This window comes from Ruditapes philippinarum, unplaced genomic scaffold (assembly GCF_026571515.1).
Source record: "Ruditapes philippinarum isolate M1 unplaced genomic scaffold, ASM2657151v2 ctg7454_1_1_1_1, whole genome shotgun sequence".
NCBI lineage: Eukaryota > Metazoa > Mollusca > Bivalvia > Venerida > Veneridae > Ruditapes > Ruditapes philippinarum.
Window position 1 is genome coordinate 37,045 of NW_026861446.1, and position 17,249 is coordinate 54,293.

The 17,249-nt window shown below is 33.6% G+C and overlaps 1 protein-coding gene across 1 annotated transcript; it reads right to left on the bottom strand.

Annotated features, from left to right (window-relative positions):
• Nucleotides 1–597: 597 nt before the first annotated feature.
• Nucleotides 598–14,207, bottom strand: LOC132715639 (cytochrome P450 4A7-like). Its single transcript, XM_060698676.1, has 12 exons — nt 13,860–14,207; nt 12,626–12,824; nt 9,923–10,050; nt 9,371–9,495; nt 8,595–8,654; nt 8,230–8,353; nt 7,155–7,290; nt 4,701–4,854; nt 3,067–3,208; nt 2,550–2,632; nt 1,616–1,681; nt 598–1,247 (listed from the first exon to the last, which is right to left on the bottom strand). Exons 1-12 carry the CDS (start codon nt 14,022–14,024, stop codon nt 1,142–1,144), a joined length of 1,488 nt encoding a protein of 495 aa, XP_060554659.1. The 5' UTR covers nt 14,025–14,207; the 3' UTR covers nt 598–1,141.
• Between the last annotated feature and the right edge of the window lie 3,042 nt (nt 14,208–17,249).

The window sequence follows — 17,249 nt, forward strand, 5'->3', positions numbered from 1 at the left end:
TTTTTTCATAGTTTAATAGCAGTTTGAACTTGTAATAGGAGGCTTTTCAAAGAAAACGGCCATTGTTCACAGTATGCTCATGAGGTAAAGGGTTAAAAATTGAATGGATTGTTCGAGATTTAAAGATGGGTTATTCTATCAGGTTATGGTTTAAACAGATAGAAGATGCCGGATAAATACCAGTGACAATGGTATATAATTTAACTATTTTGGAGTAAATTTAAGATCGTAGGCACTACCCCTAACCGCCGCGTAATATTACCACGCGTGTGATAATTACTCGACGCTGAGAAGGTCTTGAGAGAAAAGGTTATAGACAGAACAGTTTTTTGTCATCCATTGTTGTGACCCATAGGGCAATAGTCTGTTCAGTGAAAGGGTCTCTTATTTATAGATTGGTAGGTCAACGAAAAAACAATGCGCTTCAGTTTATTAACAATTAGCACTACAATTGCATATACTTAAAAAACAACAAAACAAACAAAAGAAAAAACAAACAAACAAAAAAACAACAAAAAACCTGAGGGCAAAGCTAGGTTTATAGTAAATAAATAACACAATGTTTTAATACTTTTATTAATAGATCTTAGTACTCGAACATAATTCTATAAACATAATTCTATTTTGTTGTTTACAAAATCAAACAAACATTTTTCTCACTTTTTTAAACTTGCGCAAACCTGGCGATGGTAATTGACTAAAATATTTAAATGTTCTTCATCAATATCTGTAAAATTTTATTCTGATTCTACAGCGTTTTCATCACATAAGTTACAAAACTCCATATTTAAGCTTAAAATGAAATGTTATTCTGATTCTATAGCGTTTTCATCACATACGATTCAAAACTTTTATATCTCTGAGCTTAATGTGAAATGTTATTCTGATTCTATAGCGTTTTCATCACATGAGATACAAAACTCCATCTCTGAGCTTAATTAGGAATGTTATTCTGATTCTATAGCGTTTTCATCGCATACTATATATAGATCAATTTCTTAAAAACAAAAGATGAAGTAAGATAATGATTAATAGAAAAAATGAGACATGAGTTGAATTAATGTTTAACAAATCAATATTTCGTTTTTAAGTTTTAAAATCGGTATTTGAAATTAAGAAAACGGTTCAATTTTTCAAAAATTTAATGCTTCCGTTCTATCAGTTTCACGTGCACTCCATTTTGAGACCTCATGATAATATCTGGTAGCAGAACCGGCTCATTCTCCGGGTCAACCTGGAACTCGAACCTTAAACAATTTACATAAAACATATCATATGTGTAAAATATTAAATATCTTTTTGTTTCCTTGAGCAAGAAACTATATACACTCATTACTAAGTACTGGTTGGTTCGAGAGTGTGTCTATAAGCTCATAGCTACATACACAATCAAACTGAAATCAATTCTGTATAAACCATCTAATAATCATCACCATATTCATATTAAAATAATGAAAGAATATATAAAATTCTAGCCGCGCTTAGAGTGTTCGAGTGATATTATTTGGTTTCCGGTTTTGAAATCGTCTTCAGATAATTTATTGATTAAACAGAAATAGTTTTATGATTATGAACTTATTTTTTTATAAAAAAGATCGAAAATAAAAACATGTACCTCTTCACTAGTTTGGCAATTGTTATTTTGATTTCATTCATTGCAAAAACCTGTCCGATACAATTTCTGAAAGATGAACAAATTGTTGTTTTGTTTTTGTAAAATAATTTCAGAAAAAATAGAACAAGATCTTTATCATAGATATAGAATAAAGTTCTGCCACAAAACATAAAAATATGCATGTACTATAGTTGTTGCCTAATAAGGTAAGAGTCATTTACATAATGACTGAAAATATATCAAATATATGTGTGTTTCTGTTGCCTGCTTTGTCCACAACTCACTTTTTGTCACAATCATAATTTCAAACCGCTTGCCTTTCACCGCTGAAGGTCCGAGTCGCGGTAGAGTCATTCGGATTATATCATATGGAAAAGTTATCTAGCTAGCTTACAGAACGTCGGTGGTTCTACTCAGGTGCCCGTTTGTGCATGAAAAAAAGGGTCAAAGGCGCACTTGCAATCTTTCTCCACCAGTAAAGCTGGAAAGTTGCCACGTGACCTATACTGTGTTGGTGCGATGTAAAACCCAACAAAAAACCCCATAGACATCTCCTTTAGTTAGGTCAAATCACTTAATTAATCATTAACGATGAGATGCACTTATGCATTTTTCTACCCAGACAAAATCCAGACAAAACTACTTATGTATTCATAATTGATACGGAATTTTCAAAAGAATATACTGACGGAAAAGCAAACAGTGCATACCATGACCATTGGACACAGGTATGTCGGCTGTTGTGTTCTGAGTCGTCACTAGCAATGTCAGAGTGATTGGTTTTGGCCAAGTACATGGCTTTTACCTGCTACTATTTTTTTATCAATTAATGTGGATAACATGGCTATTATTATTATTATTATTATTTGGAAAATGCAAGCAATTAGTTGTTCAAAATAAAAATATTTTATATAAGTGTATGTATATTCATTACCTAGAACCAGCTGAAAATGGAATGAATCCATAAATATCTGTTTCATCTCTTTGGTTTGCACTGAATCTTTCTGGATCAAATACCTTAAACATAAAAGAGAGAGAAAAGAAATACTATTATCATAACATAATCACGTGTTTAAAGTTATTCATCCGTGTCTGGACATTCGTGTTTTCAAGTACGTATTTCTTATCAATAGTAAATGCATATGTCTAGAATACGAAACATAAAATTTTATTTTTTAATTATCTAGTCATATTTGATAGCATTTAAACCTTGGGCTTAGACGCACAATTTAAACAATTGAAAATGAATGAAAAAAGGAATCTGGAAAATAGGTGACCCCTCGGAAGTAATGAAAAAAAAATTCCAGACTCAATTCGATTCAATCTGTTATGAAGAAAATCGTAAAGTGGAACATCTTTCACGACCCCGCTTCCCCCACACCTGCACCAGCCTAAGCGACGAAAGCAACAAGAACTACAGATTGTTTAGAAATGTGTTATCTAATACTAACCTCATGATTCGGCCAAACATCTTTATTATGATGAATACAGTATATCTGTACCCAAATACTGACACCTACAGGAATCTCTATACCATCTAAAACAATCGGTTTGTCTGTTGCTCGAAAAATGGCCCCGGCTATAGTACTAAAACTTCCCTTAATAAAAAGTTGGTAGTATTGAATTTTTTAAGTTGTTTTTGAAATATAACAATTAATTTTTGATCCCCCAAATTCTACGGGGGAAGCTCGAAATGTATTGCTTATTTCTATCTAGAGACTTCAAATTTCAAGTTAGCTTTCATGCCCTCGAATGTCCCCGTGGCTAGAAATGCAAAGTTTCAGCCGATGTATCCACTTCTTGAAGGCGTCACGGTACGCTGATTTGGACACAGAAATAAGGTACTGATGAATGGCAGATCAAAGTGCCTGTCGGGACTTGTATTTCCGCCCAGCAAGGAAGGATTTCAATTTCGGAAACAAAAAGAAATCACATGGGGCAAGGTCTGTAGAATACGGGGGATGAGGCAAAACAGTTACCTTTTCTTTTTTCAAACACGCCGAAACTATTGCGGAGATATGAGCGGGGGCATTGTCATGTAGAAGACGAATATGCTTAAAAGCAGTGACAGGGCGTCGTTTCTTATAATACTTTTAAGTTTCTTAAGCACTACGTCTTTTGTAGTACTTCCCAGTGATACTTTTGCCCTTTTTCACCGGCACTTTTATTGCAACTCCTTCACCAGAGAAGAAAATTGCGTACAAGACCACCTTCTTTGCACTCAAAGACCGTTTGGCAATTATTAGGCGTTTGCTGTGTTAAGTGGCCCAGATTTTGTTGCTAACTTTTCTGACGGGCTTAAAATAATGGACCAAAGTTTCATCACCTTAGAAGGCATCGGCAAGCTATTTGGAAACATTTGAAGCAGCTTTTTGGCCACCTTAACCCGTTGCCTCTCTTGCTCATCGGTCAAAAGATATGGCACCCATCTAGCACAAATCTTTCTTATTTTCAAATGCCTTTTTATAATAAAGTGAACCGTTGATAGTGATATGCCTTCCTTTCGTAACTATAAATTTGGCATCTCCTTCAATGATATCCTTTATTTTGGAAACTATTTCGGTACGAGTTGCAGATTTTGTCCTACCTGATTTTGGTGCATTTTTGATGCACTCTACACCAGACTCAAATTTCTTTTTCCATCGCCTGTGTCATAAGGCACACAAAAAGGCCAATAAGCAGTAGAGAGTTCAGTCATCAACTGCTTCAAAGAGCAACTCAGTTTGAGCAAGCCCGTGATTCATCTTTTTTGTCGACGCTTCTATTCAGTGGTTAATGACTGCGTGTATTTAAATGGCAAATTGTATGTCTTAAATTTAGTCTAACATGTACATTTATACACTGTTGTATAGGTATTGAAATACCCTATACTGGTATGTAATGGTTTTTATCGTGTCCCACGTGGATCACGACATCGAGCACAATAAGGAATTCTTTCGAACAGCCCTCGTAACTCACCGCAAATTAAAGATGTAAAAATAATAAGTGGGTCGGTACGAAAAAACTCAACCAAAAGTGTGACACAGGCGCCGACGCCCGAGTAAGGAGAACAGCTCTCTTTTTTAAATAAACATAATAGTCGAACTAAAAATGAAGAAGGTGTCGGAAAACGTACGGTGATAAGCTGTCATTCCCTCCAATGATATTTCTGACTTCACTGAAAACCTTCTCTTGTAGGACTGGATGTTTAGCAAGAGCAAAGATTGTCCAGCTAATGGCTGATGATGTTGTATCATGACCTAAATTGTTAACGAATAGAATAATATTTTTTAAATAGCGTTTTGCACCTCTTAGAGCGCATGCATAAAACAAATAGGATATCCAAACCATAAAGAAAAATGGCGGCAGCATTTCCGGCTTGAACATATTCATATAATACCATTTTTCCCATAGAGCCCAGGAGTCAAATGTTTTGCTACATTTATACTTTTATATACATGTAATTTATATTTTCTGTTATTGTTAAGTTATGACATGGAAGCGGAAAGTTTTGTATGTACTACAAACATAATTATTACGAGATGTCCCGGGTAAATTTGTGTATATACAATTACATGTCATAAGTTGTACATATAATTATACTTATACATGTAGCTCTATCGTGTACACTACCATATATCTATATATCCATAATGAATATGAATATATATGCTTTTTATGACAAAAGCCATGATGGCCCTATATAGCCCCCCACCCCCGGGCCAATTTTTACCCAAGGGTTTTTATTTGTTTATTTGAACAGACTTGGTAGACACCCATAAGAAGATGTTTCATGCTAAACATCTAAGTTCTAGCTCATTGGATTTTTTAAAAGAAGATTTTTTAAGATTTTACTATACACATACAGTTAAAAACAATGACACCCCTGTCGCAGGGCCAGTTTTGACCCCGGGCTTTTATTTGAACAAACTTTGTAGATATTTACTAAAAGATGTTTAATGCTTAACATCTAAACTCTAGATATTTGTTTTTTTTTTCAAAGAAGATTTTTAAGTTTTTGCTATACACAAAAAAGGAAAATCAATGACCCCCGGGGCAGGGCCAATTTTGACCCTGTGGCTTTTATTTGAACAAACTTTGTAGACACTGATTGTAGGATGTTTCATGCTTAATATCTAACTCTAGCTATATGGGTTATTTCAAAGAAGATTTTTAAGTTTTTGCGATACACATAACAGGATAATCAATGACCCCCGGGGCGGGGCCAATTTTGACCCAAGGGCTTTTATTTGAACAAATTTGGTAGACACCCATTTGAACATGTTTCATGCTAAATATCCTAGCTCTAGCTCTTTGGGTTCTTTAATAGAAGATTGTTTAAGTTTTTACTATATGCATATAGGGAAAATAAATGACCCCCTGGGGCGGGGCCAATTTTGACCCCAGGGCTTTTTTTTGATAGACTTGGTAGACACTCACTAGAAGATGTTCAATGCCAAATATCTTAGCTCTAGCTCTTTGGGTTCTTTAAAAGAAGATTTTTAAAGATTTTACTATATGCATATAGGGAAAATCAATGACCCCCTGGGGCGGGGCCAATTTTGACCCCAGGGCTTTTATTTGAACAAACTTGGTAGACACTCACTAGAAGATGTTTCATGCCAAATATCTAAGCTCTGGCTCTTAGGGTTGTTTAAAAGAAGATATTTAAAGATTTTTCTTTCAGTTGCCATGGCAACCAGAGTTCTGCATGGAATTAAATTCTTTGAACAATTTTTAAAGGTGACCACCAAAGGAACATTCCTGTGAAGTTTGGATGAAATTGGCTCAGTGGTTTATGAGGAGATGTTATTTAAAGCAAAATTTACGGACGGACGGACGACGGACGGACGCCGGACGAAAAGCGATCACAAAAGCTCACCCTGTCACTTTGTGACAAGTCCGGACAAGCTTTTGTGTATCTGGCAACACACAGAAAAAACAACTTTTAATCAAAGGGCCATAACTCGGCCAAAAATCATTCAACCGGAACACCCATGCAATATGCGCAAGGACTTGAGCTACAGATCAATCCTATAAAGTTTCATTGAAATTGTATTAGTGGTATAAGAGAAGTAGTCCGGACAAACTTTAAAAATAAAAATTATTAAAGGGCCATTACTCTGACAAAAATCATTAAACCGGAAAATGCTGACAATATGCACAACTAGACTTGGTACTGATCATTCCTGTTAAGTTTAGATGAAATTGCACCAGTAGATTATGAGGAGTAGTCCGGACAAGTTTTGTGACGGACAGACGGACAGACAGACAGACACACGGTCATAAAACGCAAATTTACCCCAATATTAAATTCATAAGCGATTAAACATTTAACGTTTATATATATGACCTTGACATTCTTATCATAAAAAGATACAATTAGAATATTTGGCTGATGATAAGCACAGCAATCATTTGAAGCGCTACCGAAATAATTACAATTATTGAATTTGTTGTTATTTCTTAAATATCTTTTATATTTCAACACTGTACAATGAAGATTATTCACGTTTTAATACATTTATGTATATATACATGTATGCGTGTATTTTAATACCCTCAAATGTAAACGTATCGACTTCATCCTGTATTTCTTGTGCAGACAAGCCGAGCCCATGTTCATCTCGTGCAGTTAATAATATGTCTAAGAAATCCAGACGGCGCTTCCCAGTCACGTCATTCTGCTGCTTATCCTTAAATTGGAATAATATTCACTGAATACATTGTTGCTAGGTAACTATTTTAATAATATATCATATAGCAGGAAATAATATATATTCAAGACATTTCTCAAAATCTGTGGATAATATTGTTAAATCATGTATAGAAAGACATGTAGCAATACATGTACACAAGTTTGAGGAATAAAAATATAGAACAAACATTTCATCTTAAATATAAAACACTCCTGAATGAGTCTTGTTCATAGATACGCAGCTTTCCATAATACGTGTTTGATTAATGTCTGCAATTAAATTTTAAATAAAACAAAAATCGAGCGTAGGCTATTCCAATCAACTCGGCCATCTGAAGAGTTTACAGACGACAGTTTGGTTTTCAAGGCATCTCATTTGTATCTTTAGTAGAAAACTCATGAGAGTTGTATCAATGCAAGTTGAGTATTTTCCTGATAACTCAAGGTTATTGTTTTCTTGCATATTCTCTGAGGCAATCTAAAAGGTATAGTTTTCAAGGCAACTCAAATGGATATTTTTTGAGACAATCTTGCGAACGTTTTTTTTTTCTTTCAGGCAGCTCGTACAACGAGCAATATGAGTGTATCCGCAGTACAAGGTGAACATGTAGTCTCGGTTTGATTGGTTTTGATGAGGAGAGGAAATGAGAGTTGCAACATCTCTAACATCACAAGCACCTGACCCCACCCCAGCATCTGCTCAAGCGGTATTCGGTCAATATCCATTTAAAATATTAAAAGTCATTGATCCTAAAGGAAAAGATCAATGACTGTTAAATGACTGTCAAAGCCAACTCGATGACGTGCTTTCATGACTACATGGAAGCACCAGTTTAAATCAAAGCATAAAGTTTGATACACTACATCTCCACTGTCTCGCTTAGTTTTAGTTCTCTCTCTGCCAAATATATTTCAAAAAATGTTTAACAATGTTTACCAATTCTTTTCTTCTCGACTCAATGATGTCTCCTGTAAACTTATGAGCCTTGTCGCAAAGTTTGTAAAATTCTCTTCCAAGCGAGGAAAGGTTAAACATCGTATCCGACAGCAATGACAGATTTCTACAAACAAAATTCAATTTCATTATTTATGACAACAATCTGACAATAATCTGGCAACAATCTGACGGCATCCATACCAGTTAAATCATGTTACATTTGAATATGTATGCATTTCTTTCCTTCTTTTTCTTTGTTACTTCTTTAGATTTTTTTTGAAACTGGTTAATTATTTTCAATGTAAATCTTTATTAATCTTCATCAATTGTAATATAGAACAAATGTGATAGTAGCTTTTACTTACAGTGACCGTTCCCAGTTTATTTGAGATAGTCTTTTGACAATGTTTAAGTATTCGGAAACACTGGAAATAAGAGGGAAATAAAATAATATCACATGCATTAGAAAGCAACCTATATCGCCATCTACTACTCTTATATATTTTACATATTTGATTCTCAAAAATTTCAATTTCTATTGCTCTTGAAATAAGTAATTTTTTCTAAAATTTGCCTATTGTTACTAATTCATATTTATCTTTAACATTTCAAAACACTGTATTGCTAGTATTGCAAAACCAGTCACAGCAAAAATATTTATTTATTTGAAAAACAAATGAAACTATACACATTAGATATCATAAACTGGATCTAAGTTAAGTGCGTTCATTACCTAAAGATTAGAAAAACAGACTGCCGTAAAAGCAGTACTAAAAAGGACATAGCTTAGTCTACGTGTAGGTCGGCTCCTTTAGGGGTTTGGACGCTTGTGTATCCAAGTGTTTTTGCTCTGAATTGTAAGCGGTGCGTTTTGGTGTAAGTATAGTCCAATTAATGTTAAGGGAATTTCTAAGTTACATAAAGACATTTTTGTCACATTTTGTGTGGAAAAAGTGAAGGCATAAAGGAAGTTAAGCCACTGACTATTATTTTGCAAAATAAGTTCACTAAAGCTATAATATAATGTTTTAAAGCTTTGAGATTATATATGACTTGGTATTATATTTTGTGTGTTGTTTGGCATAATATACATGTTACTTTGATATTTTTGTTTAAAGTATTTTTCAGATAAACAACATACCTGGTACTCTGCAGGTCCTCGTCGTACGATAAAGAACAACGTAGCATGGTATCAAGAGAGGCCCGGCACACGTTCGGAAAAACGTCAACCGGTTCACCATTCTTCGCAGCATCTGTAAACGTTTTCTGAAAAAACCCACAACGTTTGCGCTGAGAGATCGGCAACTCATATACACGCAAGGCCAATGTTCTCCTTATGATATATTAAGTTATAAAATAATATACATTTGTAAATAAAGAGGTAATAAATACTGGAATGAGACCTGCTCAGGATTAATTTTCCAATAATTAATTCCAGTCAATGATGTATGGAGAAGCAGTTATCTTTTTTTCTGTTCCACACTTAGATATGTAATACTTACACTTTTAATGGTCAATTTTACGCTTGAAATTGTAAAAATTGCATTTTATAATGTGTCTTCAAATTATTGTATCATTGTCAAAAGTAACTACCCCCTAAAATGTTTAAATGACACACACTACAAACGCACATTTACTTTTATAATGACGCCACACTGATTTACCGTATGCAAACATGCACGATTTAATTTACCATTAGGATATCTGCAACGTTGTTCATTACGTTAACGTAGCCGTTCAGAATGTTGAAATGAAACGCTGGCGTCAGAAGCTTCCGGTTGCGTTCCCATTTCTTCCCTCCACTAATTAGTAAACCCTCTCCTAAATAGAACAAACATGTTATTACTGTAAGCATTGTAATAGAATGAAATCGGATTGGTTAACTAAATAACTTATGCATGTATAGTCTTATTCCAGATTTGTTATTATCATTATTACTACTATACTTATAATTTTATAAGCCGAACCAATTAGTCTCAATACAGATTAACTGGTAGAGGAAGACCTTAATTTAACCCTTTACATCATATAAACGCGTAACAACGCACTTTTGACCCCCCCTTTTTAGGCCTGAAATAGTGAAAAAATGTCCTATTTGGGCCCCAAATACATGTTTTCTTTTGAGAAATGTTGCTAAAAAGTGAGCACTTCTTCGGCGCCGCCCCCCATCCAAAAGATACATCCGGGGGATGTCAGAAGGGGGATGTGCCCCCCTTCTGTCTGAGGGGTTTGAAGGGGGCGGAGTCCCCCTCATCGCGAAGAAACTTTTGGACTTGTGAGAGGCTAAAAATGACCCCAGGCCGATTATAAGGTAACGTGTAACCAACACTGAAAAGTCTTTGACTCTATCTCAATCCCTTGAGAAGTTGCAGCACTTTGAAATAAATTTTGATGGAAAAAATCGAGGCAAAAAGACTGTTTAAGACTGAGTATGTCGTTACAAAGGCATTGGTTCAGTCAACATTTGTGCCAAGTTTGATTAGTATTGAAGCATTTTTCATAGTTTCATAGCAGTTTGAACTTGTATCAGGAGGCTTTTCAGTGAAAACGGCCATTTTTCACAATATGCTCATGAGGGAAAGGGTTAACTCAAAAAAATTTAAATGTTACAAAAGAACAATTTTTCACCAAAATTATGTGAAAGACCACATGTTAACATGGAAAAACTAGATTTTGGGTGATTCCAAAGTTTTTCATTATTTTTTTGTTAACCCTTTATCTCATATATACGCGTAACAACGCACTTTTGACCCCCCTTTTTTAGACCTGAAATAGTGAAAAAATGTCCTATTTGGGCCCCAAACACATGTTTTCGTTCGAAAGATGTTGCTAAAAAAAGTGAGCACTTCTTCGGCGCCGCCCCCATCCAAAAGATACATCCGGGGGTTGCCAGAAGGGGGATGTGCCCCCCTTCTGTTTGGGGGATTTGAAAGGGAGGCGGAGCCCCCCTCATCGCCAAGAAACTTTTGGACTTGTGAGAGGCTAAAAATGACCCCAGGTCGATTATAAGGTAACGTGTAACCAACACTGAAAAGCCTTTGACTCTATCTCAATCCCTTGAGAAGTTGCAGCACTTTGAAATAAATTTTGATGGAAAAAATCGAGGCAAAAAGACTGTTTAAGACTGAGTTTGTCGTTACAAAGGCATTGGTTCAGTCAACATTTGTGCCAAGTTTGACTAGTATTGAAGCATTTTTCATAGTTTCATAGCAGTTTGAACTTGTATCAGGAGGCTTTTCAGTGAAAACGGCCATTTTTCACAATATGCTCATGAGGGAAAGGGTTAACTCAAAAAAATTTAAATGTTACAAAAGAACAATGTTTCACCAAAATTATGTGAAGGACCACATGTTAACATGGAAAAACTAGATTTTTGGTGATTCGAAAGTTTTTCATTATTTTTTGTTAACCCTTTACCTCATATATACGCATAACAACGCACTTTTGACCCCCCTTTTTTAGACCTGAAATAGTGAAAAAATGTCCTATTTGGGCCCCAAACACATGTTTTTGTTCGAAAGATGTTGCTAAAAAAAGTGAGCACTTCTTCGGCGCCGCCCCCATCCAAAAGACACATCTGGGGGTTGCCAGAAGGGGTATGTGCCCCCCTTCTGTTTGGGGGGTTTGAAAGGGAGGCGGAGCCCCCCTCATCGCCAAGAAACTTTTGGACTTGTGAGAGGCTAAAATGACACCAGGTCGATCATAAGGTAACGTGTAACCAACGCTGAAAAGCCTTTGACTCTATCTCAATCCCTTGAGAAGTTGCAGCACTTTGAAATAAATTTTGATGGGAAAAATCGAGGCAAAATAGTGATTTTTGGCAATTTTTAAATTTCCCCTCATTGCCATGGTAACAGGAAATTTAAAACTGAGCATTTCGTTACAAAGAAAATGGTCCAGTCAACATTTGTGCCAAGTTTGATTAGTATTGAAGCATTTTTCATAGTTTCATAGCAGTTTGAACTAGTATCAGGAGGCTTTACAGTGAAAACGGCCATTTTTCACAATATGCTCATGAGGGAAAGGGTTAAGGCATGCCTTCGTGCATTATTTAATATAATTATACGCATTTGCCTTAATAGAGCCACCGACCTTCCTTTAGCTATATAGTAAGCATGGAAACTATCTCCAAATGGGAACAGCGAAAATCCCAGAAACAGAAGTCAGCCATAGAGATCCCCAAATTTTCAGCACATAGTATGTTTTATTATCTTACTTACCGTAACAAATAAAGATGTCACATTTAATTTTTCGCACGAAAAGATTCTTTAGATTGAGGCTTTATACATATATTTATTTCACTGTTTTGTGACAACCTATTTTTACTTTTTTGTAGACAGAAATATTTGATTTCATCCAAAAGATCATATATATGTAACTTGTGGAATAGGCCTACCTAGCCAAGGCTCAAAGAACCTGTAACCGTCCATGGACCCGCGAGCCTTTAGTGGCACCTGCTTTGAAAGCTGTTTAAACGTATCCGGATGAGTAATGGAAATGGACGGAAAAGGTCCAAACCAGAGTAAAATAATCTTCCGGTTTCTTTCGTTTGTTTCTTTCAAGACTAAATCAATATATGATTTAGAGTCCTTAATCTGAAACAAAAATGATATGATTTATAGTATGGGTAAATGTATTTAATTACAATATAACAACATAAACAGTCAATGACAATAGTAAATCTTTCAAAATTTTAACATAAAGTGATTGCCATTGAAATACAAGATTTTTTGTGCTCTTGGCCAGTGAGTTTGATGAAAGTGCATGTTTTACAATATGGAAATCTAGACTAAAACAGTTGAAAAGGTCCATAAAGTATTATGTTAATTTTCAACACTATAATTTAAAGAACCTTACATAGCAATGACAAAATCAACGGATTTTAAATATGCTTATATTTGTATGTAAATCTTATGTTCTCAAGCATATTTTATACATGGACGATAAAATTATTATGATTTAAAAACCTGCTAAGTTAGTACGTTTATTTAATATAATTTATACAAAGAAATAAATAACAAGGAACGGAATGAGACTGACATAAGATGCATTTATTTAAAAACATAAAATAAGTAAAATCAACAAAAACACCAAAAACAAAATAAAATAAACCCCGAAAAAACAATAAATAAAATTATTACGTTAGTACGTTTATTTATATAAGAAATAAATAATAGGGAACGAAAAGTCAAACTTCTTTTTCAAAATTGGTAGTCAAAGTGTTAAATAGATTAGATTGTAATCTGCACTGATTATATAAGACTGATGTAAGATGCATTTATTTAAAAAAAAAAATACAAAAATAAAAACACCAAAAACAAAACAAAATAAACCCCGAAAAACACTAACAGATATAGCTGTTTGATAAAAAATACACAAAAGGTAATATCAGCTGAGTTATTTAAATCATATTTAATCTGTAAACACCAAGCATTTACATAGCATCTTTAACGCTTTAAGTGCATGGGGAGGGTGTGTAATTTACTGACCGGTCTACGCGCATAATATTTTATTTGTAAACACCGTACATTAAGATGGAGATATGTGCTACTTATTGACCTGTCCACGCGCCGTATATTGATTCAACAACATTCGCTCTGTTTACAAGGAATGCATGTTAATAGACTTACTTGATCTTCGCGCAGATTTCCAATCAACCAGTGACCCGGAACGGTAGTGACGGACAGTTTTCGTAGCAGACGACAAAATCTCAGATATTTGTAACAAATATATCCAATCTTAAACAATATCAATACAACTATGCCTATAACCAATGTAAATATTAAGTTCAACATAGATATTTGATTCCGTTTATCTATATGTAATATGTAAATTTAAAGACGGAATGGTTTTATAAATTAAAGATAATCTAACACACATTATTCTTAAGCAATGTTTAAAGAATTTTATCCAACACTACTTTAAGCCACGCTCAATTGTTTGTGTAGTTTGTTTTGAACTGTATGTTAGTTTCATATGTAAACACTCGCGTGTATACATATTTTCTCTTTATCAGTTAAAATGAGTTCACGCCAGATGAAGACAAGAAAAGCATTGATGCAAAGCATCAAAGGGCGTCCAAGCAAGAAATGCAGCAAGTGAAGATGAACTAGTACACATATGATGACAAGATATTCTTATAAACTACCAGAAATGTATACCACTTATGAATGAGCGGACGAAAGACATTGTTCATTATGAACTTTGATTGGCATGCTAGAGATTAGAATATTACTTGTTATTTCTTTATGATCGTGGTTATTAATAGCAACGGATATACATGTATGCAATCATTTATAATCCATATGTGTAACGCATGATCAACACGTACCACACATTTGTCCCTTATTATGTACATGTTATCGCTATTAGCGAAGACCCCCTTAAGGTATCTGTTCACACTTTAAGTTAGTAAAAATATGACACTTAGTAAAAATATGACACTGGTTATATTACCATGTTGATCATGTTGAGCATAATTGTTTATTATACAATAATTGTAATATCTATTAATTTTAATTTAAAAAAAAAATACATATTTTATGAATATTGTTTTCTTTTATTCTTTTTTGTGTTTTATGTGCTATATTAATACTGAGTTTTTACTACTCTTTTTTATTAAAATTGTAAAATAAATTTTAAGAATTCAATTGTCATATTGACCGACGATTATAAGTAAAAGCTTAACTGGAAAAAGTCAGTAAATTATGGTTTATCTTTCAATATATAATATTGTTTATTCTTAAACCATGTACATGTACATTGTATTTTTCTTTATCATTTTTTAAATTATCGATCAATTGAATAATTCATAAAATCTAATTTGTAACTTTGAATAATTCCTCGGCATCTTTACTAAACACGGATAACAAATTGAATAATTAAAAAAAATGTTTCAAAGTTGATAATGTCATTTTAATACCATAAAAAATGTACTTTTTTCTCAATTATTGTACATATCACGGATTTATATTACATATAAATCCGTGTACATATTTATTGTTTTTATCTCATATAGATAAAATGAAACATGCTATTGTTGTTTTTTTCCAATTGTAACGATATCAAACATCTACTCCAAAATCGGGAGAGACCGGACAATAAACGTGTGGTACTATTCGCCGGTCACTAGTAAATCCTGGTCAAAATAGACCGGGAGAGACCGGCATTTACCGATAGGAGTGATAAAAAGATATATCTATAAATAGGTTTTTGGAATATTTAGGTCATCAACTGATCATTCTAGGATACATGTACAACAATAACATACCATGACATGATAACCGACTGTGTACTACAAAATGATAAATAAAAAACCCCGAAGAGCGCGATTTATTGACGGAAAAGGTTATTTCATTTGTAAATGTTTGCATTGCGAAAATTCATTGTAACATATCGCGACATTTCATTCTTATTTAATAATCAAGCACCCTCATACCGATCGGAATTTTCGGCTTTTATTATGACCGACTAAAAGGCTCGAGAAGTTGCTGTCGCCCTTTCACAAAATCTGATCTCATTCCATAAGAGCGCCGCGCTTCGGCGCGGACGCCAACAACTCATAATGATTTTTTTACGACATAATGGATTTATAGAGGAAACATTTTAATAACAAGACTCATTAATTTTCGGGAGATTTTTGGAGGTTTTTCGTTAGTTTCCTTAATTTTTAGTAATTGGCAAGTTCGAATAATTTGTAGCTGTTATAATTAACTGATCTATTTATATTTTTTAATTATAAGAAACATGAGTTAATGAATCGTTTTTTTATTTTTTTAGCATTTTTTTCATTCATTATTTTGATAAATACATTTTTTTTCATTTTATGACCGTAACGTAAGGTCGTTCAATGAGCGATGAATAAAACATATTTTTAGCATTTTTTTCATTCATTATTTTGATAAATACTTTTTTTTCATTTTATTACCGTAACATAAGGTCGTTCAATGAGCGATGAATAAAACATATTTTAAGCATTTTTTTACATTCATTATTTTGATAAATACATTTTTTTCATTTAATTACCGTAACGTAAGGTCGTTCAATGAGCGTTCAATATAGTGGTCAAGTTTTGCAAAACATTATAAAAAATCATACAAGAAAACTAAATGCATGTATATATATTGTATTACAGGTTACATAGATAACCACCGTAGGGACACATCTGCCGATGTTTTTTAATTCAAAATTACACCATTTCTATATACTGCTCAAGTCGATGCTAGGGGGCGTGGACGGTGGCATGCATTTACCAATAACGTCCATTGACAGGCTCAATTAAACCTAGCCCGCAAAATTTTCAATTTTTCAATTCGGGTGTTCGTTGAATATCGGCTACTTGTAGTGTCTTCTTATAATTTAATTCAAGTACAAACGTATATGTTCATAAATCATAAATAAGACTAATATAATATAAGTATATCAGAAACAGATATCGTTTTTCGGTATATTTCTGAAAGGTATGTAACTAATGGATATGTTTTATCAGATTTAGCATGTTATTTTCAAATTGTACTCATTTATATACAATTGTAGATTTTCAATTGCAGACGATAAATTATCTTATGTTTAACAAAGCAGACGATAAATTAGAGCTATCTTAACTGTTACATTAAAACCAGTATGACTCAGTGATTATTCAAAGTTGCGTTATAGATTCTAATACAATTTGACACTATTTATAGAAATAACTTTTGTTTCAAAGAAACCTTTTTTAGAAAAATTCAAAAGAAAAGGTTTGCTTTGAGGGAACAAAGTAAATCCAGAGGATGTTTTCTGTCAATAAGAACATAGTGAAGATTCTCTGGCCCTTGTGTCATATAAATACATGTATGTCTGTTGATATTAGAGTGTTAGTAATCATGTAATAATTTTCACTATTTTACTTGTTGCCAGAAGTTGTGAATAGAAATTGGAATGTGGAAAACTTGCAAATGTACTTGAAAATATTTGTTCTTTTGTACGCAGATTATACTGTAATTTTTGCAGAATCTGAAAATGACTTACAAAATTTATTAAAA